The sequence below is a fragment of the Plodia interpunctella genome, chromosome 10, assembly GCF_027563975.2.
Source record: "Plodia interpunctella isolate USDA-ARS_2022_Savannah chromosome 10, ilPloInte3.2, whole genome shotgun sequence".
NCBI classification, from domain to species: domain Eukaryota; kingdom Metazoa; phylum Arthropoda; class Insecta; order Lepidoptera; family Pyralidae; genus Plodia; species Plodia interpunctella.
This window is the reverse complement of record NC_071303.1, coordinates 4163822-4187461: the sequence shown is the minus strand read 5'-3', so window position 1 is coordinate 4187461 and position 23640 is coordinate 4163822. Positions and strand designations below refer to the sequence as shown.

The 23640-nt window shown below is 35.0% G+C and overlaps 5 protein-coding genes across 7 annotated transcripts; 2 read left to right on the top strand and 3 right to left on the bottom strand.

Annotated features, from left to right (window-relative positions):
- Window positions 1-1505: 1505 nt before the first annotated feature.
- Window positions 1506-7012, bottom strand: Wbp2 (WW domain binding protein 2). 3 transcript variants are annotated; one of them, XM_053750130.2, is made up of 7 exons: window positions 6819-7012; window positions 6134-6308; window positions 5695-5854; window positions 4885-5012; window positions 3756-4047; window positions 3392-3471; window positions 1506-2322 (listed from the first exon to the last, which is right to left on the bottom strand). In XM_053750130.2, the coding sequence occupies exons 1-7, from the start codon at window positions 6872-6874 to the stop codon at window positions 2275-2277; spliced, it is 939 nt and encodes a 312-aa protein (XP_053606105.1). In that variant the 5' UTR covers window positions 6875-7012; the 3' UTR covers window positions 1506-2274. The 3 variants fall into 3 exon arrangements, with proteins under 3 accessions (XP_053606105.1, XP_053606107.1, XP_053606106.1); XM_053750131.2 differs by having other exon boundaries at window positions 2122-2322; window positions 3942-4047; XM_053750132.2 differs by lacking the exon at window positions 3392-3471 and having other exon boundaries at window positions 2093-2322; window positions 3942-4047.
- Window positions 7013-7475: 463 nt separating this feature from the next.
- Pms2 lies at window positions 7476-11623 on the top strand. The gene is made up of 8 exons (XM_053750126.2): window positions 7476-7702; window positions 7816-7975; window positions 8285-8428; window positions 8587-8788; window positions 8876-10459; window positions 10535-10733; window positions 10855-11004; window positions 11463-11623. The coding sequence occupies exons 1-8, from the start codon at window positions 7622-7624 to the stop codon at window positions 11532-11534; spliced, it is 2592 nt and encodes an 863-aa protein (XP_053606101.1). The 5' UTR covers window positions 7476-7621; the 3' UTR covers window positions 11535-11623.
- l(2)09851 (lethal (2) 09851) lies at window positions 11624-15265 on the bottom strand. Its single transcript, XM_053750129.2, has 7 exons — window positions 14844-15265; window positions 14226-14385; window positions 13406-13624; window positions 12928-13064; window positions 12619-12773; window positions 12160-12377; window positions 11624-11780 (listed from the first exon to the last, which is right to left on the bottom strand). Exons 1-7 carry the CDS (start codon window positions 15149-15151, stop codon window positions 11643-11645), a joined length of 1335 nt encoding a protein of 444 aa, XP_053606104.1. The 5' UTR covers window positions 15152-15265; the 3' UTR covers window positions 11624-11642.
- Window positions 15266-15656: 391 nt separating this feature from the next.
- LOC128672763 (uncharacterized protein) lies at window positions 15657-18581 on the top strand. Its single transcript, XM_053750127.2, has 4 exons — window positions 15657-17291; window positions 17607-17779; window positions 18018-18186; window positions 18328-18581. Exons 1-4 carry the CDS (start codon window positions 15831-15833, stop codon window positions 18559-18561), a joined length of 2037 nt encoding a protein of 678 aa, XP_053606102.1. The 5' UTR covers window positions 15657-15830; the 3' UTR covers window positions 18562-18581.
- Window positions 18572-23458, bottom strand: eIF3l (eukaryotic translation initiation factor 3 subunit l). Its single transcript, XM_053750128.2, has 10 exons — window positions 23304-23458; window positions 23101-23196; window positions 22253-22417; window positions 21758-21981; window positions 21297-21429; window positions 21006-21146; window positions 20606-20893; window positions 20307-20492; window positions 19548-19781; window positions 18572-18869 (listed from the first exon to the last, which is right to left on the bottom strand). Exons 1-10 carry the CDS (start codon window positions 23328-23330, stop codon window positions 18735-18737), a joined length of 1629 nt encoding a protein of 542 aa, XP_053606103.1. The 5' UTR covers window positions 23331-23458; the 3' UTR covers window positions 18572-18734.
- Between the last annotated feature and the right edge of the window lie 182 nt (window positions 23459-23640).

The following is a 23640-nucleotide window of genomic DNA, read 5'->3' as shown; positions in this document are numbered from 1 at the left end:
TCTGTCCCTACCTAAGTATATATACCTACGCTTAGATCTATGAAACTACGCACAGGATTTCCCGTTCGCCACCCCCAGTATTGCCCCCTCCGGTGGCGACTGGGAATTATTCTAAAAAAATATCCCAGTCGCCACCTCCGGGGGCAAGCGGGATTGTTGGTAGTAAAAATCCCAGTGGCCACCCCTAAATATAGTTAACATAAAAACTAGGTATGCTACCTATTATCTTTATTTTTTTTTTGAAATGACAAAGAATGTTAATTTTATTAAATTTCTGATTAAAAAATAGAAGTACGTAGGGTTAATCAAACGAGAGAGTTACAATATATATATATATATATATATAAGCTATAGTGAACCGTACCTATTGCCTAAATTTCAATGCATATATATCTAGATACATAAAGGTACCTAACTAAACAATTCATTTACTTTAAACATTCTGTGACGTCGGTAATTATTTTAAAATCATTCCAAAAAATATAAAGATATAGCATTTATTTTAACTATTATTAGGGGTGGCCACTGGGATTTTTACTGACCAACATTCCCGTTTGCCACCCGGAGGTGGCGACTGGGATATTTTTTTAGAATAATTCCCAGTCGCCACCGGAGGGGGCAATACTGGGGGTGGCGAACGGGAATAACTCGATTTTGATGCGGGTTTTTAAAATAAATAGTTGGTCCTGAGAAAGGTTTAGCTCTATAATGGTTTTACCCGAGTTTTATATATTTTCTTATTATTATTAATATCTCACTTCGTTTCATGTCATCCGTAAAATTATGCTTTTTGTAGACAATTTCTACAGTTGCAAATTTCGTTTTTTCTCGACAGTTTACAATCTCGCGAGATATACATACACGTCACATTCCGCACTAGATGTGAAGACTGTTTGCCCTTTTTAAGGTTCCGTAGCCAAATGGCAAAACCGGAACCCTTATAGGTTCGTCATGTCCGTCTGTATGTCACAGCCACTTTTTTCAAAACTATAAGAATATACTGTTGAAACATGGTAAGTAGATGTATTCTGTGAACGGCATTAAGATTTTACACAAAAATAGAAAAAAAAAACACAAAATTTTGGGAGTTTGGGAATTTAGGAGGAATACTTAGAACTGAGACTCAGAATTTTTTTTATCAAACCCATACATGTGGGATATCTATGGATAGGTCTTCAAAATGGGTAAAATGCTCTTCTAATCCAACTTCTAAAATAAGAGAATGATAAAACTCAAAAAAATATATGATGTACATTAAAATGTAAACTTCCAACGAAAATTGCTAGTAAGTAGCTTTTTTATATGCCATAAATCGTAAACCGCAATACGGAATTCATGGCGAGTCCGACTCGCACTTGGCCGCTTTTTTTTAAAGGGTGTTAAGGTTAGCAATGTATTCAGATTTTGGTGAGCAAAAAAAATTGGTTTGTTAATGTTTTTTTTTTCTACAGTCTTAAAATGTCAATTAACTTTTTCTAATAATCGAAGTGAAAATTATACAACACTTATTACTTTACAGAAGCGCTTTATTTTTTAACGATTATATAGCTACATATAAACAATACAATTTAGAACAATAAAACAATCATAATCATATTTAATACTCATAATGTATAGATACTAATTTAACACTGGTGGCAGAATCGGTGTTCAATAGGCTATATGTTTATATGAACGAAAATCTTTATGTGCTCTAAATATTTATCAATACGTAGGAAAAACGACGGTATTTATATATCAAGATCGTCGCTTTCCATATATGTATAGTTTTCATGTGGAGAATTGAAATGAATGATGACGCTTTGAAAATCGGTTGACGATTTTCAGATCAAAATTAAGTATTTTTGGGTACCTTTATCACTGTGCAAGCAATATATCTCTAAATTGACTGCTGTACTTTAGTAGTGCATTATGATTCAAGCGTAGGTACAAATGTTGGATAATGGATACTAGGCGGGACTATCACACGAGGCAACCGCTAAAATAAGACCGAGTATGCAATGATCAATGCACGTGTGTTATATGACGTTTTATTCCAACAAATTAGTCATTTGTCGAATCTTTTTTATATATAATTTATAGCCAGTTCATAAAGCATTCTTTACATAGTTAAATAATGATTAAAATTAAAATAGATTTCAAACAGTTATAAGGAATGTTACACATTTTAAAAGAAAATTAAATAGTACTTATAAAATGATGTCGAATTTGCTGTGTTTGTGTGATCAAAGCATCATCCCTGGTCCGACATCATGTGGTAATGCGGGCAATGCTTCAGTTTGTTTTCTTTGATGTAGATTCTTGATACGTCGGGGGTTGGTCCTGCAATATTATAGAAATCTAAATAAATTATTTGCTGTTAAACTTTTACAACAAAATAACAATAAATAATTTTGATAAAAATATACATACAGTTTTACAAAATTTTATGCAACTAAAAAAGGTCCTCCTCAGCTTGTGTCATGACACAAGGTACTGTTATTGTTATGAAAATTTATACGAAACATGGAATAATCACACTATTAACAATTATGATTTCTCACTATCATAAAAAATGGTATCTCAAAATATTCGAACGAGTTTACTTAATAGTAGCTAAATACATGCTACATATAGGTACTTAATCTAAATACATATCCGCGACAATATCATCAGTACACACTATTGACAAATCTAATATATCAATTTATTTTAAAAAATACATTTAACAAAAAAACACATTTGCGTACAATATTCGTACTAAGCAGTGCGAGTTTCAATTAGAACTCGATCCCATCATTCACGTTTACTTTTCGCAGTCGGAATCAGCCAATCACGACTAAACTAAAACTAAGACCGTGAAATCACCACAAATAGATCATCACAGGTGTAATCTTCGTCCACATCACGCTACTAACTACTAAGATATACCTAGACTTCACAAAGAAACATCTCCAAAAAATTGGTGTAACCATACAGTAGAGTAGATTCAGTAATCCTACTGGATAGTAGAATTACTGAATCTACTATATTGCAAAGTATCACCTCCACCAATGCTCAGTTTTGACGTGAAAGTAGGACAAAGAAACAAACGAGCTCATATTCACATTTATAATATTAGTATGCAAGTGTGGATACACTTGCATACTAATATAATATACAACGGCAACGGCCAGTAATATTACAAATGCAAAAATTGATGCCGTGTGAGGATGAAATAGATTTGAGGATGTAAGTGAGCATATTTGTTACTCAATGACGCAATATCTACAGAACGGATTTCGATGAAACAGATTACTTTTTATACAGAAATTAAGAATAGCACGCAGGCGAAGTCTTGGGGTGCGGCTAGTGAATTCATAATTAAGAACCTTTCACGTTTAGTAGTGGGCTAACATAACTAGTTACTTACGTAGGGCGGCGGCACATATGCGGTCTGCGGCCGGTTGGGGTCGTAGTACGCGCTCTGCGCAGCTTCCGCCGCTTTGGCGTCTGAAAATATTAATTTATCTACTGCAAAGAACAACTCGATCTACTTATGCCGGTACTCTCTCCATAATTATATACTTTTTAAAAATACTGAAACTAAAAACTGAACTGTGACTACATAACTACTGAATATAACATAATCTACAATATATAAATTACTCACTCAGGAGCCTGGGCATGATCATATCTTTGAAAAATTTTATATAATTAGATTAGTAAAACGAAAGCAGAATAATAGTTGTTTTTGAAAATCGAATGTTATGTTTTAAAATTTTCAGAATCCTTACCCCTAGATGACATGCCAGCCGGGGCTCCGGGTGTTACGAACCCGCCAGGGTAGCCCGGGGGCATGTCCGCTGGGCCGGGGGGATAGCCCGGGGCACTGGCGTTGCCCGGGGGGTAGCCCGGGGCACTGGCATTTCCAGGGTACCCTGGCGGGGCGCCCATGCCATTAGAAGCGAAGCCTGACTGACCGCCAGAGAAACCGACGCCCTGGCCAGCCACGCCGGTCACGCCGGGGTACGGCGGAGGGTTGTCCGACACAAAAACTGAATTTGGTGGCGGCTGGTCCGGGAAAGCCTGCAATCATAATGACAACTAATGTTTATAATTGTGAATCATGATATTTTCAAACTCAATAAAAACCGTCTACATTTTTTACCTAGTTCACGACCCAAATCAAACTGACAACAGATAGATTAAAACAAAGTCTCGTGAAACATATCTGCACATAATATGCACCCGCTCTGCTAACTTAAATATCTAATTTCTAAAATTTATATCTAAATTTTGCTTTTGTTCTCGTTATTTTGCTTTTGTAGTATTCGCTAGATTAAAGGGCGTGACAACACGTGCAATACTTATTGTGCATATTTAATGAATTATGCAAACTATTTGACTAGGCGATTATAATATACATTTATATATCAATATATGTACTTGTACATAAAACTTTTCCATTACTGAGTGACTGACTGTTAAAATTCAAATGGGCAAAAGCTAGTTACATATTATATAATTCATTATTTGGTGCAAAGCAAATGAAATTGTACGGTTAAATCATGGTTTTCAAACATGAAATAATGCCTTCTTCCACGTGAATGTAGTTTTTAATTACAATGACATCATGCATTCATATTTAAAAAAACGTTTAAGCTTAACCATAATGAAAGTACCTACATTTCTAAAAATGGAATATCACCTCTCTCCCTCTCATCTTGGTGTGGCACCCCGGGAACCCTGGGTCAAACAGGAAAAAATGGCATAGCGCCATTTAAGAAATAAATCGCATTACAAATGAGAACTCTGTATCTCCTGTGTTTATTTTTTCGTGGATTATCTTATATCTGTAGTTCATACGTCATAGATATGCGAGCGATTGTGTATTTACTGTATTATATTATAAAGAATACTGACTGAGTAAGGCGGCACCCATCCATAATATCCCTGGGCGGGCGGCTGGTAGGCGGGCGGCGGCGCGGCGTACCACGGGCCGGCGGGCGGCGTGTACGGCGGCGGAGACGCGCCCGGGTTGTATCGGGACGCTGCCAACGGATTTACTTAAAACACCAAGTACTTTTTAATTTTATGGCTCCATCGTTTGGCCAAACGATGCTTTTGTCACCAAGTATCTATCCCCGCGTGCTCATTCAGACAAAGCGAGATACGACACGACGCGAAAATATCAAATGGACGAACGTAGGTATGTTTTGTATAGAGGTAGTGTCCTGTATAGACTAATATATGGTGTCAGTCTATACAGGACACCGCCTCTATATGCATCTATACATTTCAATATTTTCGGGACCAATTGTATTCTACTATGAAACTTCGAACAACTCCAAGGAAAATACCCTACACAGTGTGTGTGTGTGCATGGCCTAAAACGCACTTGGCCAGTTATTATATGGAATTGTGGCTGTCTGCATAGACATGTTAAAATGCAGTGCACCAGCCCATAATGATGATGATGTTATGAATTAAATAATGTTGATGAATTATGAATAAAAAGTTTTTATCATACCAAAAGCTATAAAACCTGTTAGCTTGTTATTAATTTTAGAATTATTTCAAATTAAAAATTCAACAGTATGTCAACTAAAGTAATTGATAGAGATTGTAGCGTAATTGATAATGAATTTGCAGTTGTTTTGGATTGGCTGATATGCAGTTGATTGTAAGATATCAAATTACATTAAAAGCAAATTTTTGCACAGCATTTCTTACCAATGTGAGCAGCTTTCAACATAGCTGTTCCGAACTCTATGGCGCCTCCAGCCTTGAAAGTCAGCTTGAACTTGACTTCACCAATGAAATTCCCATTGGGTTGTGCTCGGACTTTCCCTTTAATGAAATTTGCAGAAAACATTGGTTGTTCTACTGTCACCTAAAAAAGTTGCCTTAGTTAAAAAACTATATTATATTCTAAGGTTAGCTAATATAAAGGTTGTTTGTGAATCATTCACATATATATTAACTGAGTTGTACGATAATTTGTCATAAAAATTAGTTTAATTTTTACTTTCAATGTTAAATATGTCTGTTGCATTGATATACAATGCATACTGCAACAATGAAAGTAATTCAAGCAAGTCATAAAAAATATCACTGACATTGCTAAAACCCAACTCAATCATAATTAAAGTAAGATTAGCCAAGTACTTACATCCTGCAATGCAATAAATGGGAAGCTGAATGACCTCATAGGATCAGAATTGGACTTGGAGTTGTAGATCAGCCGGTGAGTGGTCAAGTACATCCGACCAGTTTTAGTGCCCTTGAACTCCCCTGTCTCATTACCATAGAAGTCCACATTCACATTATCAGAAAATAATATGATACTGAAATAATGATGTGACACAATGTGAATTATGCAAATTTATCACAAGTAAATATGATAAACACAGACATTTTATGAATGACTGTTTATGAATGTACATTAATATGAAACTTTAATGAAATAAGTAGATAATGCTTAAATTTCTTTAATGTTCTCTACACCAGATACATCAGAGCACAGTCAATTCAGAATAGCTAATGTAAAGCATAATAATAATTTAAAATCAAATATCTTGACATATATGTATGTGTTGATGTATATGTGTTTGTATTGTGACTGCAAGTTATCATATATTATTATAGCGATTCGTGAATTCGTATAGAAACGAATGACGCAATATCCAGTTATAGCAAAAATAAACAACTCTTCAAAATAATTCGTTATTGAATACTGAATATTATTATACACATACGTATCCTATACAGGACTTTCTACAGTGTAACTTGACTAAGTGCTAAGTTTTGTAGAAGGTTCCATGTTTTGGTTCACGATAAAATTGCGAATGACTCACCATTCTCCGGCATGTATCAATACTCCATGATCTGCGTGCGCCGTATTGAGCGACATTATTAAATATGTGTGATATTGAAATGTGAAAATGAATTACAATGTCATAAAACATAAAACTTTATCAACGACTGCGATTCATAAAGAGGTACCTATATAGGTATTTTGTTTGTTTGCTGCTCTGGTTCCTTTTGCTTCAGCTTGCTTGTCAGATGTCAGTTGGACTTTCGTTCGACATTTCTTTTTTTTTTTTTGTAGTATCCTCATCGGAGCAAAGAAAAAAAAACTAACCTTTGAGATAAAATAGAACATTTCCTAGTCCTTAAATAGAGAAAGCTACGCTTTTCTTGGTTTGTGTTCGAAGGTTCAAGAAAAATGATTTAACTTTCCAACCGTAATCATTATGGCCTACATACACCACAGATATAATGTTCTTCCTATTAATTCCATGACTGGCATGGTACGTAGTACGTACTTTGACGGAGTATCTACTAAATCCATGTGCGCAGCATTGTGTTGTGATTTACCATCGATTTTTTCCTTTTTACTGCATTACGAAGTACTTTGTAAATCCATGGGTGCGGTACCCTAATATGGTTAACTGACATTGACATTTAATGACATTTGCATTCATACTTTTACATTAACAATCAAAAAAAAACCTCAGTGTCGAACTGTGGTGTCGAACACATAGTACTATCTACATTTTTATTGTCGAATCGCGCCAACAAAGTTTGTCTCAGTCTTTTTATATTTTAATAGGTACTAAGTACCTATGTAAACAAAACTTTTTCTTTATCATGAATAATGGATATCCAAATAAACTCTAATGTAAATACAATAAAACCTATAAATACCGAGTCTGTACATAAGATATGCTCTGGACAGGTATGTAGGTACTTAAATTAGATTATTTATATTTATAATAGCTTTCAGACCATTTCACTCAATGAATTCAAACATTGCAACCATGTATTTTAATTTCATATATCTACTTACAGGTTGTTCTAAGCTTAGCAGTAGCAGTAAAGGAGCTAGTGGAAAATGCGTTGGATGCTAAGGCTACAAATATAGATATAAGACTGAAGAATTATGGCACTGAACTAATTGAAGTGTCTGATAATGGATATGGTGTGACAGAAGATAATTTTGCTGCCTTGAGTAAGTTATACATACATTTATTACTTAATGATAAATATAATAGGACAAATCGAGCTCCAAAGTAACTTCGAGATTGTGTTATGGGATACTAACTCAACAACACTATATTTTATAACATATATAGATAAACATCAAGACCCGGGCCAGTCATAAAAAGATAATTTTTCCATCATGACCATCACCACCGAGGTCGATAAAATATTCATTGTGCAATTTTATTTATTCTTCTATTTTGTTTATTTAGAGATATAACAAGTTCAAATGTTATTCACATTTCCTAACCTTAAAATGATGTTGCTATGTTCCCAGCACTCAAATATCATACCTCTAAACTCAGTGAGTACTCAGATCTACTGGGCGTTACAAGTTTTGGTTTCCGAGGTGAGGCCTTAAGTTCTCTGTGTTCACTTTCTGATCTCACGATAACTACAAGGCATCAGACTTCCAGCTATGGTAATGATTTTAAATTTATTCAAATACTACTACTCATAATGCATTTTAAATCAGTTACAACACAGTGTTTTAAGTGAAGAGATGCATAGTTAATTTTTTAAATAGGTGCATAGGTATGAGTATTATGGAGGCCTAATTAATTATATAACATATTTTAGCTACAAAAATTGAGTATGATCACAAAGGCAACATCATTAAAAAGACACCATGTTCTCGACAAATTGGGACTACAGTAACATTAATTAATCTATTCTCTTCATTACCTGTGAGAAAAAAGGAATTTCACAAAAATGCTAAGAGAGAATTCAACAAGATGACTCAGTTACTATATGCATATTGTTTGATATCTTTAGGAGTGAAGTAAGTAAATTATGTTATAAAATGATTACTGTGAAATGGCCAGTGAATTTTAAACTTACAAATATTGAATACCTGCATTTTTTACAGAATAACTTGCAGTAATCAAACCAGTGCTAATTCAAAATCATTAGTGGTAGCAACTCAAGGATCCTCATCATACAAAGATAACATAGCATGTATATTTGGAATTAAACAACTGCAATCTATTCTGGAACTAAAACCTGAGCAATTTGCTAATATTAAGGAGAACATATTCCGTGGATTATCTGGGGAAGTGGAGGAATCAGAGGAAAGTGTTAGTAATATTGAAGATGTTGATATTAATTTATCAGAAGATTCAAATGAGGCTGAAGAAATTAAAAACTCTCAAGATAGTATACAGGGCTCTCAGAAATCCCAAGGGTACAAGAATGTAGCCAACCCTGTTGAATTTACAGCATTTATTTCCTCTTGCGCTCATGGCAGTGGCAGGTCCACTACTGACAGACAGTTTTTCTATGTTAATTCCAGGCCGTGCGAACCAACTAAAGTAATAAAATTAATTAACGAGATTTACAGACAGTATAATCCTCATCAGTACCCATTTTTATTTCTGAATATAAACATGGAAAGAACTTGTGTTGATATTAATGTTACACCAGATAAAAGGAAAGTGTTTTTGATTAAAGAAAAATTGATACTTGATACATTAAAAAATTCTTTACTTAAATTATTTGAAAGTATTCCTAGAACATTAAAAGTTGACATGACAAATTCACTATATGGTGAAGGAGATAGAGCCAGTGAAGTTAAACCAAAGGAGGATCAACCTAGAATATTTCATTCATTTTTACAAACATTTAGCAATAAGTCAAAAAGTAAATCCAACAATACAATCAATGACACTCTTGAAAAGAAACCAGAATTGAAAAGAAAATCTACATCAATGTTACAGTATGTTTCATCTAAGACAATCAAAAGAGATGACGATTTTAATAGCCTAAATTCAGACAAATATGAAAAAACAAGACCAACTGGTGAATATGAAAATAAAACTTCAGATGATAAAAAAAATAGCATTGAATCATTTACAGAATATGAAATAAAAGAAGAAATTGAAATAGTAAAGGAAAATAATCATGATAAACATAATATAATTTATTTGGAAAATGCTGAATCTCTGCCGGATACGCAAATTCGAAAAATAAGTGATGTTATAGTAGAAAAAGAACATTCTATTAGCTGTAAAACAGCACATTTACCTTCTAAACCAAATCTTTCAAAAGTACTTAATAAGAAGTCTCCAAATAAAGCAGGAAAGAAAGTTGTGACAGATAAAGAAGATCTCGGTAAATGTAACAGAAAATTTGTGAATATGAAGATATCATTGGAAGATGTTAAAAACTTTGCAGATATTTATAATCATAGAGATAATATATCGGCTCCTGAAACAGTAAAGTTTCGAACTGAAATAAATCCAGTTCATAACAAAAAATGTGAAGAAGAATTAAGTAGAGAAATTTCTAAAGATTCTTTTAAACAAATGAAAGTAATAGGTCAATTTAATTTAGGTTTCATTATAACGCGCCTGGGCGACGACTTGTTTATAATAGATCAGCATGCTACTGATGAGATCTATAATTTTGAGACTTTACAAAGGACTATGGAACTAACTAATCAAAAACTAGTAATGTGAGTAGTTTTTTGCATTAGATGGTATCTCATGTTTTGGAGTTCCTAAGCATTTACAATAAAGGTCTTTTTTAGCCCACAGCAATTGGAACTATCAGGAGTGAATGAACAAATACTTATGGATAATTTAGAAGTGTTCAAGAAAAATGGATTTACTTTTGAAGTGAATGAAGATGCATTACCAACAAAAAGAGTTAAACTTCTTACTATCCCTATGTCAAAAAATTGGATTTTCGGTAAAGAAGATATTGAGGAACTTCTGTTTATGTTGAGGGTAGGTTTAATACTTTGATATTTATAATCCTTTAGTTGTAAAAAGTTAATTCAACTGTGACCTATACATTGTGTACGACTTGTAAGTAAACTTAAGAAATAAGTAAAACATTTGTTTATAGGAATCTCCATCAGAATACTGCAGGCCGAGCCGAGTGAGGGCGATGTTTGCTTCGAGAGCTTGTCGGAAATCCGTTATGATCGGCACAGCGCTCAGCAAGTCTGACATGAAGATTTTAGTGAATCATATGGCCGAAATAGACAAACCATGGGTAATGCGCCTTCCCTCCTTTTATAGTTTACTAGCGATCCGTCCCGACTTTGCTCGGGTGTATAAGAAATAGATAACCTATTCTCAGACTTACTAAATATACAAATAAAATTTAAGCAAAATCGGTCAAGCCGTTTCGGAGTATATATATATATATATATATATATATAATATATATATATATATATATATATATATATATATATATATATATAATATATATATATATATATATATATAATATATATATTAATATATATATATATATATATATATATATATATATATATATATATATATATATATATATAATCATACAGCATGTGTTATCAAGAATGATAATAGTGTTGATTTTTTTGGGCAGTGGGGACACACAAATGTTCACATATATATATAATCAATTCCGTTGCTTATGCGTTTGCATTTTTGTTCTATAACAACTTTAAATTTTTGTTACAGAATTGTCCTCATGGGAGACCTACAATAAGACACCTAGTTAATCTTGCCATGGTTCATACTAAGGACACTTAATTTTACAAGGAATGTTACTTTTGGACAAATTGTTTTCAGCTTTTTCTGTTAAATCATGATTTCAATAAATATTTTAATGAAACAACAAATATTTTTTCTAATTTTATTCTATACACTGATAGTCTTAAATATATTGAAACCTGTATGTGCAGTGGTCACAATAACGCCTGGCATCTGTTTGTGCCAATGGAGTTCTTTTATATCACTTTGTCCCTGATGGATGAATAGTAGTTGAGGGGGCAGATTCTGGAAGCATGCAAAATAACCATTTAAGCCTAAATTAATGAATCGAAAACTAAGATCAATTGTTACCCACTTGTACAAGTAATTGTAGTTCAAGGATACTTTCGTCTCAGTAGTTTTTCACATAGGAGACTAGCTGCGCCCCAGAGCTTCGCTCCCGTTGGAATTTCTGGTTAAAAAGTTCCATGTACATGTACCATTCCAGGTTAAATTCTACCCGTGTATCAAACATAATAACCGTCCAGTAGATTTTGCGTGAACAAACATACATACATCTTTACAAACTTTCGCATTTATAATATTAAGTAGGATTGTTCCAATATTTTAATTGAATCTTCATATTATAATGTTGTTAAGTAATTCTTTAAAAAACTATGTATACCTTCAGTTGTTCATCAACAACTTCATCATCATCCCTTTCGACAGCCAAGTCCCACAGAGCCACCTGGTGGTCCTCCCCAGCTGAGGCCAGCACACTGGGCTCTGTCCAGTGCCACTCCACAGACGTCAATGGAGCTGTGTGGTGCTTAAAGGTGCCAACTGGAGTACTGTTTGTAAACTGCCTTAAGTCCCATATATGCAGGAACCCATCATCACCACCTATAATAATGAGGGAAGCAAAGCAATTTTATACACAAACATAATTTAGCATGTATTAATTATTGCTCTAAGTATTTTATTCTATTAGTTCCGGTATATTGCAAAAATCTCGGAAAAATTACTTTCTTGAATTAACTGCAGAACTTGTTTTATGATCTGTGCTTCTTCACACTGTGGAGCTGATAATACTTATAATTTCCACCTGGGGCAAAAAACAAATTTGCGCGATAACGCAACTTACCACTAGCTATAAATGGTTCTTTACTATTCCAAGATATAACATTAACATCACTCTCGTGTGCATTTTCTGCTGTTAACATGCAAGCTTTGTGAGGGGCAGCCCGAGTATCCCATATTCGAATGGTTTTGTCCACTGAACATGTTGCCACCACATTACTGTAAATTGAAATTTAAAATATAAATAAAAGTGTATTAAATGGATTGTTATAACTAATGCTAGTGTGTATTGTGCAGTGCACATCAAGTTGTTTTAGTAATAAAATAATCAAGGTGCAAGAAAATGTTCAAAGTTATCCAGGCTATTACATACCGTTCATTAGGTGACCATTGAATATCTTCAACAGAATTAGTGTGACCCACAAGAGGTCTTTGGTCCACATCCCAAGTACCTGCTTGATTTGGTTTCCAAATGTGTATGTCTCTTCTACAATCACCAGTAGCTAAGACCTAGAAAAGGATACAATAATAAATTCCAACTAATATTATAAATGCGAAAGTTTGTTACCTCTTAACACATTGTCTACTGGACCGATTGTTTTGAAATTTGGTACATGGATAGAAAATAACCTGGAATAACACATAGGGTACTTTATATCCCGAATTCCCACGTAGGCGAAGCTTCGGGCCACTGATAGTTTCCTATAAATATGATCATAATATACATTGTGGCCTCTTTAATTTCTAATTGTTTCAAACTTTCACAAAATAATAAAAATTCATCTTTGTTTTCTCAATACGTGAATGGAAAAGGAAACAAGCTATAAACAATAAAATTGTATGTAACTTACACCAGGTTCTGTAGGACACCAGTCGATGCCAAAGCCCTCTTGTTGATGGCCGTTGAAAGAGTAAACAGGCTTCACAGGATTAGTCACATTGTCTAGGTTGTACCGCTCTAGAAGAACAGGGTCATCAACGGCTTGTAACTGTTGTGTCACATTCCAAATATCCACTCGACCTAGTTCAGACCAACTTGCAGCTAAGACTGAATTTTTGAAATTTGCTGTCTGGAAATAGTCCAAGAGGTGTCTTCATGTTAACTATTAATATAAGTGTTTTCATGCTAACTTAATATGAGATTATTAAAGTTCACAAGTAAAAAAATAATTGTGTTATATTTATCTTGTAAATATAATTTCTCTGACTAAATCTATGAGACCAACATAATAGAAAATCATCCAGCAGAACTTACTAAATAACATTAATTTATATAAATAAACTAGCAGCCCATCCTGGCTTCACTCAGGTAAAACATAATCAATTATATACCTAACCTTCCTCGGGAATCACACTATTTGTTGGTGAAAACCACAAGAAAACCCTGTACAGTACTTTTTTAGTTTATTGAGAACAAACAGATGCTGCAGCAAACTTTGTTTTATAATATATAAGGATGTAATACATATACTACTGTACTTTAATCATATTAATCTCAGAAACTACCTCTTTTAATATATTTTGCATCTCATCATCACAGATGCACATTGGGGGACCCCTATAGGTTTTCATATCACCTACATAACAACTGCAATGATTTACTTTCATGGTTCATAGTGATCATAAAATTGTTTTAAATATTGTTTCGTTTCATGTTTTAATAGAACTTACTCTTATCCTATTAACACATCCTTGATGTTTGATAAAAGAAAATGTCATCTGTGGTTTCTTTTCCTCATCCTCCTCTGCATCTTCATCATCCTCATCAGATTCTTCTTCATCTTCAGGCTTTGATGTTTGATGTAAATTTGACATTTTGATAACTAACAAGCTAAAATATTTTTACATATTTAGTTATTGTTCAGTTTACAGTATTTGATCATATTTGTAATAAGTATGTGGTAACACTTTCTGCTTAGTGTTTGATACTTTGATTTAAATGTTTCACTGCAATCTAAATGAAAAATATTAAATGTCAAAGTTACTGTAACCGAACAGCCTACAATATAATCTTTCCCATTTTATGACAACCCTGGCAAATCTCATTATATGTCATCACTGCTCAGACAGTGCCTTTACGATTGGAATACAACGTCCGACATGACACCGTTGGAGCCATGCGGTTCCCTAGGCGCAACACCTAGCCTGGAGGGAAGATCTTCCCTGAGGTGGCGGTCAAGCGTGATAACCTTGCTCTCGCTACAGTATATACTAATATAAATTCAAAATACTTTTAAATGAACTCCATAAAACTGAATTCATATAGAGCCGAGGAGGCTCTGTACATACTTGTTTAAATGTGCACTCGATGCTTGAGTGCCGGCAACTAAATAGGCAGTCATAGGAAACTGGTCTCTATCACTACCGAGATTATCTGTAATGATATCGAAGCTTAGGCACGGGGCCCCAGTTTGTGCTTGATGCAGCATCACATACGCCGACTGATCACACACCAACTGTTCATCATCTTTCAGCGGCTGACCAGGCAGATAAGTCTGTGGTACGTCGTCTCCTGCCGTACTGCCTTCATCGTCCATATCATCATCCTCACTGCCGCTATCACTAGCGTCCATTTGATCCTCAATTTCGTTGGACATGCTAATAAATTAACTAGGTAGGTATGTTTTTTCCGAAAAGAAAACTTTACAACGAGAAGAAACAAACACGTGGGATAGGTGAAGTGAAGATCCCTTTTTGACAGATGAAACTTAACTGTGTTTGACAATTGACACAACACTATAAAAAATATATATTCTCTCACACTCTCACAGACTGCAGCAGTATTAGGCAGAGTACGGGACTCGAGGTACAGATAACTGGTACGGAATATATCTGTGACTCGAGTTTTAGGTTTTTATTATTCGTTGCCATATTGACGTTTGCTACTCTGAACAGCATTGCAACTTAGCTGATGCAGCCTCATGCCCACAGATATATAACATCATATAATCTAGTCTCTCTTGCCTATCTAGTGGATCTGTGCATGGATATGGTATGCATTGCATGAGCATGAGTCGATGGCTTTATATATTTTGTCTCTGGTTTTTGGTTGCTTAAATCCCTTTGCCTTTCCATACAGACAACGAAACAAAAAAGTATCTTGTCGTCATTTTGACATTGATGTACCTACTTACCGTGTGAATAATTTTGAGATAGAAAAGAATGGGTTTTATTGAAATCTGAAACAAACAATGAAATGAATCAACACAATTTAGTGTTCACTAACTTTTACAATTGAAAACTGTTCTTAATTAAAACTGAAGAACCTTATATATAATGGCATCAAGATGTTTAAAGTTGTTAAGTGTCTTTCGGCATGCCGGGAGCGTTCATCGTAATTTATCTTCTGTAATTGCAATCGAATCTAAAGAAAAAATATCACGGGCAAAAGAATATAACACAGAAACCAATCTAAAGTATTTTGGAGACCCAGACACATTTGGAACTTTGTCCAGGAAAATTAACGTAGAAGAAGAAGTTACAGAAAAAGGCGACATCTTAGAGGAACAATTTCTCCAAAATGTACCTGTGTCATCTCAAAAGCTTACAACGAGGCAGTATGCAGATTTAATTAAGCAATATTTACGCCACAAAAGACTTAAAGAGGCTATTGATGTGTTAGAAGTCAGAATGTTAACAGAAAACAGAGTTAAGCCCGAGAATTATATCTACAACATTTTGATTGGAGCATGTGCTGATGTGGGGTACACTAAAAAAGCTTTCAAATTGTTTAATGATATGAAACGCCGAGCACTTCAGCCCACTGGTGATACCTATACATGCCTATTTCATGCCTGTGCTAATAGCCCCTTTCCTTCATATGGATTACAACAAGCTCTACATTTGAGGTCACTTATGATCGAGAAAGGAGTTGTACCTAACTTAACAAATTACAATTCTATGATAAAAGCATTTGGCCGTTGTGGAGATTTACCAACTGCATTTCAAATTGTAGATGAAATGAAATCTCTAAAGATAAAAGTTAGAGTTCACACATTAAATCATCTTTTGCATGCATGCATAGCTGATAAGAGCAGTGGATTGAGGCATGCCCTCATTGTTTGGAGGAAAATGTTGAAGTTGAGAGAAAAACCCAACATTTATTCATTTAATTTAATGTTAAAATGTGTAAAAGAATGTGACTTAGGAAGTAAAGAAGACATAGAACAGTTATTAAGTGTTATCCAAGGACATGTGGCATTGGACAGTTGTAAGAGTAATCAATTATCACCAAAAGTGAAACAAATAGAAGATACTAAACAAATTTTATCAAGTCCATTAGAAAACATTCAGGTTTCTGAAAAACAGCATACTGATAACACAGAAGAACTTCCTAGATTTGTTTCAAATGATGAAGATGGCAATGATAAAATATCCCTAACATTTGTAGACAATGCATCTAAACCTGTGCCTGTGACAGAGTTGAGAACAGTGCCAAATTTGTTATCCAGAAGTTTAAACATTAGTCAAGTGTTATCATTACAGGAAGTGCACTCTCTTCAAGACAAATTTGCTGTGTTGGGTGGGCAAGATGACTTTTTAAAGGAAATGGAGGTATATTCAGTCCAGCCTGATATCAAAACATTTACACAAATGCTACCTTTAATTGAAGACACACCAGAAGCTGAAATAAGGTTGCTAGAAACAATGAAGAAAGAAGGAATTAAAGCTGATATAGACTTTTACAATATGCTTATTAAGAAAAGATGTTTGAGATCTGACTATGATGGTGCTTTTGTAAGTTGTTTTATTAAATACCTGCCTGTCCCAGCTTAAGGTTTTAGGTGTACTACACAAACACTAAATACACTTAAACCTTCTCAGGTTCACTTTTTATTGGTGAAAACTTCATCCATAGCTTGAGTTCATACAGACAGACAGACAGACAACCCCAATCCAATCCATCAGACTGATAACAGGGGATCTTTTTTATAAATAAGAATAGCCTTATCTGTATAATTACTATATCATAAACACTTTCTGTTTATTTTTTATTGTCATGTTTATTATTGTGATATGAAATATCTGATTGTATAAATGTATATTTTGTAGGAAGTAAAAAATATTATACAACAGGAAAATAAATTTCGCAAGAAAAAATATGGATTGAAAAAGAAACTCAAATTAAATATGAATATTATTACTTACGGTACTCTTGCACTGGCTTGCCGGACCAAAGAAAAAGCAGAAGAGTTACTTACCAAGATGAAAGAGCAACAATTGAAGTGAGTATGCCATATATTAGCATTGCCCATTTACAACAATAATTATTTATATAAAATTAAGTTATCTGTAATCCCATAGGTTCATGTTCCTATGCGTAAATAAGAGTAAAAATAATCAAAATCCAATGCATGAGTTAAATAAGGACCCTGTAGCTTATTTTGGTATTCCCAAGATTCTAGTATTGGCAAAGCCCAAGTACTGAAAAGGACACTGATATGTAATTTTAATTTTTTTCAGGATCAATATTGTGATCTTAGGAACATTGCTGCGTCAAGGCACAGCAACCAGTAACTTTGGTTACATACTGTATGTGATGAATATTGTAAAGGAAGAAAATATTAAGGTCAATGACATTTTTCTTAAACACTTAGAAGAATTCAATGACAAATGTGTATCAATTATTCAGGTAAGTAACTTCTTTACCTACCTAAATCAAGATAATAGTATAGCAAACTTGAAGGTGAAATCAAAGTTGCTTGTATTATTATTTTTTTCTATTTCAAATGGATGCAGCTTCCTCGTTCTAATGATTTCTTTTTTTTTTCAGAGTGAACAGAAGGGGCCGTCGAATATATTTACCAAAGCATATAACAACTTTTCAAAAGTATACAGTAATTGGCTGAAAGAAGTAGATGTTGTATTGAAACCCGAACATCCATGGGCTCAGTTCCAGGAGTCTTACCCAGACACAGTGCAGAGAACAAACATAAAAATCAAGGAACCAAATAAATTTTATAGAAATATCAATAGAAAGAAGTATATTGAATATAAACCTATTTAAATAAAACAAATTTAGTATAAGCTGTTTATTTTATTTCGTAGTCAGGTCATATAAAAAAGTAAAAAATTGTAACTCATTTCAAGTTAAAATATGTAGGTACTTGAATGGATTTAATGTTAGTGGCACAAATTTTTACTTTTTTAGATCTTTTTTTACAAAATAGTAATTCGAGACTAAATCTTAAAATGGTGAAGTTTTCTGTTGAGTTCCTCGAACTTGAGCAGCTTACGAATGAAAAAGTCGCCGTAACGATGTGCCACCTTGGTGTCGGCGATGTGAATCATGTCATTGTCGATGTAGAAGTCCAGCTAAAAAAGAAAATAAAATTATTAACTTTTATTTCGAACTCTAGTGAGCGATAACAGTATTACAAATTCGAATATTTTTGAACCTTATGGAGTTTTCATAGGACTCAAACATCCTTCAAGGCTAGAGTCGAAATCGGTTAGGTGTCCTAAACGTGCTGCATTGCGTGCCCACGTGATGATCGACAACAGTGTATAGCCGGCATAACATTTACATCATCAGTGACATCAAAATGTTTCATCAAAAATCTCATTGTATTTTTTTATACTACTGAGCAAGCAAACATGCATGCCTGATAGGAAGTGGTCACCGTTACAACATGCGCGTTGCGGCTTGCAGCCGAAAATTTTTCACACATTTTGAAGAATATGTACATAGTAGCTAGGTTTAGGGCCATAAGGCACTTTGTGTTCGCACACTAGCGCCACCTCACAATACTATGTGGTCACATTTAAAAGAGTTTTGGTGGTCACCATTGTCGTTTTAGTCAACTGTGACTACATTTTGTAATGGAAAAATAAATATTTTAATAAATAAAGAATTTTAGTAATCGTATTTTTTAATAAAACATAAATATTTTAATAGATAAAGAATTCCTTTAAAACATGGATAAAAATGTGAGGTGGCCGCAGTGTGCGGGCACAAAAGGGCCTGAAGTAATAAAGTTCGGCTCGTATTACCTCGGATCCGCTCTGGAAGTTGCCGTCGAGCCCGCTGGGCCCCTTGGTCCAGACGACGTTCTTCATCTTGTGCTTGAAGCAGAGCAGGTGTATGGCGAGCGCGGCGTGCTCACGCGCGGCGTCGCGCTCGCCGCCGCGCGCCGCCGACATGAAGGCGGCCAGCTTGGCCAGCGGCAGCGTCGTGTACAGCTTCAGGTACGACCGGATCGTCGGCAGCATCTTCTGCTGCCGCACCTGGGGCGGGGGTCCTTATGTGACATATATATGTGGCTGCTAGACACACTTTTATATTACTAGATGTTGCCCGCAGCTCAGCCTGGCTTTGACATCGACTCATAAGTGTCATATTCGACCCAAAATATGATTAGCAAAATATGAATCAATGTCCAATGACCTCTCTGGATCCACCCTTGGATGTCGTCATACGAGACGTCGAAGGAACACAAACACACAACTATTTTGTCAAATAATAGGCAACAACAGCATTCCCAAAGAAAGTAGACGCCAGGCAGGGGGTCGGTTATAAAATGATAGCAAAACCTCTCTTGGTTGGTTGATTGGTAGAAAAAGCCTCATCCTTTAGGTCCGCCTTTTAAATGTTTTTGTAATATAATTCATCATCAGCCCTTTTCTGTCCACTGCTAACTATAGGCGTAAATTACATAAATAAACTGGGGGGACGATGAGACAGAGAGAGAGAGAACGTGAAACTCTCGGGCTAATGTGAATCTCATTGTGAGTATGTCTGTGAGCTAATACCTCATCCATGAAGACCTGCGTCTGGTGTTTGACGGCGTCCTTGCCGTAATTGGAGCCGGGCTCGATGGGCGGCGGGCACGGCGACAGGAACTTGGGGCACGCGAACGTGAAGCAACTCTCGAACTCTCCAAGGTCCCCGTACTGCATCTTGAACATCTTCTCATGGTAGTTCTTCTCGCGGAGCACCTGGTTATTGACAATGTGAAGTTAAAAAGAACATACAGATTCACCTGATGTTAACTGATAAATTGATCAGCATTCAAATTGTGAAGGCAAAAATAAATTAAAATATTCCCTACCTGCTGAATCGATTCATCAACGCACTGCGGATGCAGCACCAAACATATAGCCAGCAGATGGTACATCTGGTCCGTCTGCTTATTGATCTGATCATTCTGATAGGAACGGGACGAGAACAGCTGCTTAGTGCGCTGCATGTATAGCAGTGCTGAGGATAGGGTACGGATGGCGTCAGAATATCGCCGCATCATCATGTACGCGAACCCCACGTAGTAGGAGGTGGAAATCTGGCAGGCCGGCACGTGCGAGTACTGGGACTTCTTGTGCAACTCGATGTTCTCCAGCACCTACAATTGGGTAAATAGATGGTGACAAACAATAATTCGCTTCTCATATCTAGCAGTGGCATTACATCCGTAATGTGAATTAAACGTCTCTGAATTATTATAATAGAAATACCTTAATCGCCTGGTAATAGTCCCCAAGCAAAGAGTGCAGCCGAAGGAGGCCCACCAGAGAGAAGTAGCCGAGCATCTTGTACAGCGAGTGGCGACCGAACTCGCCCGCCACTGAGTCTGGGTCGCCGCCCGTAGCATACACCTACGATATTTTATTATTAGTGTTAGGACAACTAATTATAGTAATGTACAATTCAACTTTTATATGTTAACACAATGGCAGATGGGGAAAACTTGATTTGAGTCAAAAAGGTTACGAAGAAAAAAGATTTTGCAAAAATTAGGTATTTACCTCAAGTTGACGCTTGATGTTGGACTTGTCGACAAGCGAGTGCAACACATTGAGGATGCACAAAACATTCCATGCCTTGTTCTCAGTGTTGAGGGCTTCTATCTCAGCTGGACTCAACTTGGAAGTGCGCGACCTGTGGACCATAAGGAATATTGAGTCACAATTTGTTTTTTAATGTAATTAATTTTTTTAAGGTAAACAAAATATTTAAATAAAAGAAATACAAATAAGCATTTGCGCTTGCTTGGTGGTAAGCAAAAACCGCAGTCCTGGAAAACAATAACATAATAAAGAGTTGTTGGATTGAATATGATTTTTGGGACTTCCTGGACTCAATGTTCAATCTACTGGAACAATGTTCTTCTCCATTATTTTATGATTGGTAGATACAGCATGAAGAAAAAATAAAAAAAGGTAATAAAGTTTATTTCTCTTGATATTTTAAAATAACCATAGATCACCTGTATTGAGCAAATGACTGGAACTGATAGACAAACTCGTCAATCAGCTCCCAGAGCCACTGGTCGGGCAGCTCCAGCGGCACGGGTGTCTCCGCAGACAGGATGTAGTTGAAAAGATCACAGTAGTTATAGAATGAGTGGAAACGCTGCTCGGGCTTTGGCCCTCCAGGCACTCGCGCGTATATGTCGCGGTAATACAATTCTTTATAAAGGATCATGAAAACCTGCACAAATTAGGAAAATTACAAAAATAAACTTTGTTTATACTATATGTACACAATCTGGACAGGTACATATTATTGCTAGTCGAAGTATTTAACACTTACATACACTCGCTTATCTATAATATTATAAAGAGGTAGGTACTATTCAATATTCAGAAATAATATTTATCAAATATGGCCTGTGAAGGTTAGAATTCATCAAGAGCATGCCTGCTTGTACTTGTCAGTTAAATGAAAAGCAGTATAAATACTATAATAGTATAATACTTACATGATCATTATCTACAATAGGTGCGACCTCCTGCTCATCAGGCCATGGTGTGCTCTCAAAATACTGCTCCGTGAGTTTAGGGAACGTATTCTCATAGAGGTTCAATATCTCATATGTTACTCCTTCTGTGATCATATTACGGAAATATACAAGAAACTTCTTGACCTAGAAATAAAATTAGTTTTAATAAATAATAGTTTTATTCCACAATATTACATACAACCATACTTCTATTACAAAGAGAAAGAATTTGTATTTTTGTGTGTAATTTGTAATAAATTACAAAATCCCTTGCGTACATACAGTCAGGGCAGACAACAATAAGCAACTTTGTTTTATATTACCTATGTAGTGAGTGATATTCACAAAAATAATTTATGTTGAATATAAGATAGTAAGATAAACAATATTGTTTATCTTACTATCCTACTAATATTATAAATGCAAAAGTTTGTGAGGATGTGTGTATATATGTATGTTTCTTATTCTATCACACAAAAACTACTGGACGGATTAATATGAAATTTGGAATGGTGGGTAGGTAGAATATAAACTGGAATAAGACATAGGTTACCATTTATCTCGAAATTCCCATGGAAGCGGATCCCCAGGGCAAAGCTAGTAAAGTATAGAAGTGAGTGAGGATATTTAGTAAGTTAATTTACCTAGCTAGTATAACCTTCTAATAGTAATAATCTAATAAAGTATATTTGAGAAGTGATCTTTCTAGCCCAACATCTATTCAAGTGCTTATAGAATACTAATCTGAGTAAATGTATAATAATAATAGCTAGCAGTCTATGAAGATTCAACCTAAAGCTTTAAGAGGTTATTCAGAAAGTACAAACCATGTCAGGCATTTTGTAGTACGATCGGTCGTATTCCAAATCATATTGAGGGTCTCCTGTATGAGGTTCATAATCACCATAGGATTCATATCCTCCCTAAAACATTAATATCATCGTGGTCATTACACATAAAATAGGTAGAGATAAAAAGCACTAAGATTAGAGGTTAGATGTTTGGACTAATAATAAAATAGAAAAATAACCTCATTATAGTCATCGCTAGAATACATTTTGATAGAAATGTCCAATTTATAATAATATATGAAAGGAAAATTGCTATTTTTCAAAGTTCAATACGATAACACGATTTTTAACAAATGACATTTCCACGCCATCACCATAGACAAAAAATGTAACCACAAACAAATTATAGAGACCAGAATGTCAAGAAACCATAAACATTTTTTTCATGCTCCATGTGGAAAGGCAAAGGGATATACCTAAACAAAGTTTTTTGTCTTTGACAGTGAGAGTGCGTCTTGTTTGGCTCGTTCGACCATGGATTTAGTAAGTACCTCGGTACTTAGTTGTACGGAGTTT